This window comes from Monoraphidium neglectum (assembly GCF_000611645.1).
Source record: "Monoraphidium neglectum strain SAG 48.87 unplaced genomic scaffold scaffold01810, whole genome shotgun sequence".
NCBI classification, from domain to species: Eukaryota; Viridiplantae; Chlorophyta; class Chlorophyceae; order Sphaeropleales; family Selenastraceae; genus Monoraphidium; species Monoraphidium neglectum.
Window position 1 is genome coordinate 6,889 of NW_014011818.1, and position 2,385 is coordinate 9,273.

General features: G+C 66.9%; 1 protein-coding gene across 1 annotated transcript in view; it reads left to right on the top strand.

Annotated features, from left to right (window-relative positions):
• Positions 1–867: 867 nt before the first annotated feature.
• Positions 868–2,385, top strand: part of MNEG_9073 (hypothetical protein) — a gene marked incomplete at both ends in the record, with an annotated part of 4,432 nt that continues 2,914 nt past the window's right edge. Inside the window, 2 exons of the mRNA XM_014042456.1 lie at positions 868–1,489; positions 1,687–1,839. Coding sequence (XP_013897910.1) covers positions 868–1,489; positions 1,687–1,839 — 775 coding nt within the window. The remainder of the gene's footprint in view (positions 1,490–1,686; positions 1,840–2,385) is intronic.

Here is a 2,385-nt window from a genome sequence, read left to right on the forward strand (position 1 = left end):
GGGGGGGGGGGGGGGGGGCACTTGTGGGTGCGTGGGACGGGGAACACCGTGTGGTGGAATGTGCATATGCGGCGTCTAAGGGGGTCCCAGGCGTGATGCCGGGCGGCGGTGAAGCTACAGCGCTGCCTCCCATGCGTATGCCGCCGCCCGCGGCCCGCGGGGCGGCGACCGTCCGCGGCGACGAGGGGTGATGAGTTGGGCCCCAGACGGCCGGCTCGGCGGCACCAGGGTGGCACGCAGGTGACGGGTGACACAGCGCCGGTCGATTGTGAACTTATCATCAAGTCTTGTACTTGTGAAACAGCACCCCGTAAGCGGGCTCCTGCATTTGAGCGGGACTTGATCACATCGATCTCGGCACAGAATCTTTGACAAATTCCAACCGGACAACGGACTATAAAATACAAAGGACCGGTGCATGTTCATGAGGGGCAGTGCTTGCCGGACCCTTCGTTAGGCCCCCGTAACGACGTACCGTGGGCTGATCATTTACAGGGCGAGCTACGAGTGAGCTGCATAACATGAGCCATTTTTTACCACACCAGAGGCCAGAATCAGGCATACCTGCGCGGCACACGATCGCTGCCGCTGCTCACGCCCTGCACACGCGTCTTCGCAGGGCCGCTCTGCTCGTGCTGCGCGCCCGTCCTGCCCGCCCAACCACAAACCGGCCGTGTCGAGCGCGCCGCCGCTCTATCAACCCGCAACACCCGCACAGCGCGCATACGCGTGCGGGCGGCACCCGGCACCCGCGCGGCGACGCGAGGCGCGCCCGGCTAGATGGCCGCCCCGCGGCCGCACCGGCGCGGCCTCGTCGCGGCCACGCGCGGCACGTCGCTGGTCGCGTTCCTCGTGTTGGTCGCGCTGATGCTGCGTTCCTGGAGCCACCAGAACCGCCTGGCGACGCACCGCGACGCAGCCATTGCAGCGACGGCCGCCGCGGGCGGCGGCGGCGGCAGCGGCAGCGGCGCCGGGGCCGTCGCGGCGGAGCGGCTCAGCATGCGCCAGGGGCACAACAGCCACCTGCCCATATCTGCGGCCGGCGGTGGCGGAAGCGAGGGCGGCAGAGGGGGCGAGGCTGGGGGAGAGCAGGAGGAGGGCGGGGCAAGCGCGGCAGCTGAGGAAAAAGGGACGTTATCCGTATCGCTGGACGAGGGGGGTCCCGGAAACAAGACGGCAGCAGACGAGGCGGGCAGCGGCAGCAGCGGCGACGCGCCGGCCGCAACGCCAGCGCCGGTGCCGGCGGCCAGCAGCAGCAGCAGCAGCAGCAGCGGCCGGCTGCCGCGCCACAGCGTGCGGCCGGCGGCGGCCAAGGCGGGCGCCAACGCGACGGCGCCGGCGGCGCCTCTGAAGTTTTTCGGGGTAGGGGGCGCATACCATCATGTCCCGGTCTGCCCGCCCGGCCACCCCATGCCCGGCGCCGGCTGCGACGCGGGCCCCTGCCCTGTACCCTGGGAGTGGCACGGCAACCGCGCCACGGCCGACGCAGGTGGGACCCCGATACCGCGGCGGCGCCCGGCCCCTGCTTTCGCGCCTCATCTTCTTGAAACGGAAAGTCAACGGGTGCGCACCTCCCAACCCCTACTCCCAGCCCACGAATTCTCATCAAGTTCTGAGCTGCGTACACCCCTGCATCCACATCATTCTCATGACGTCATTCCCCCCCTTTGATGACATCATGCTCAGTCATCTTCAACACCCTCGACGGCATGAGCGGCTTCGGCCCCAACGTGCCGCGCTCCAAGCCCGGCCAGGCGCTGGTGCTGCTTGCTATGGAATCCGGAAAGTACTACCCCTCGATGTACAAAGCAAAGGAGTATGGCTTCAACGCGACATGCGGTGGGTGGCTTGGTTTGACTGCGTGGGCTCGGGGTTTGACCGAGAGTGGGCATTCACGGACGTGTTGGTGTTGGGGTGGGCGCGTGTGCGAGTTTGCATGCGTGTGCGTGTTGGCGTGCCTGCGTGCGAGTGCACTTACATGCTTGTCTTGGGTCGTGCAGTCTGGCGATGTGGTGGGCCGGGTCCCAGCCGCGTAAGATGGATCAACTGCGCTGCGCGGCGCGACGCGGTGCGGTGCGGCGCGCGGCGCGCTTGTGGGTTGTAAATGGAGGGGGAGCTGGTTCTGGTGGCAACGTGGAACACCTGAACTCGAGAGGCGGGCTGTCAGCCCGACTGGGTGGACATACATACACACGCACACACACACATCAACACTCACATTGACACACACCCAGATCTGCGCGTGCACGCACACACCAACACACACACACACACACACACACACACACACACACACACACACACACCTTTTCGCACACCCATACTCCCACCCCCCCCACACGCACATGCACATGCACATACGGCTTCCTTCCACCCCCCCCCCCC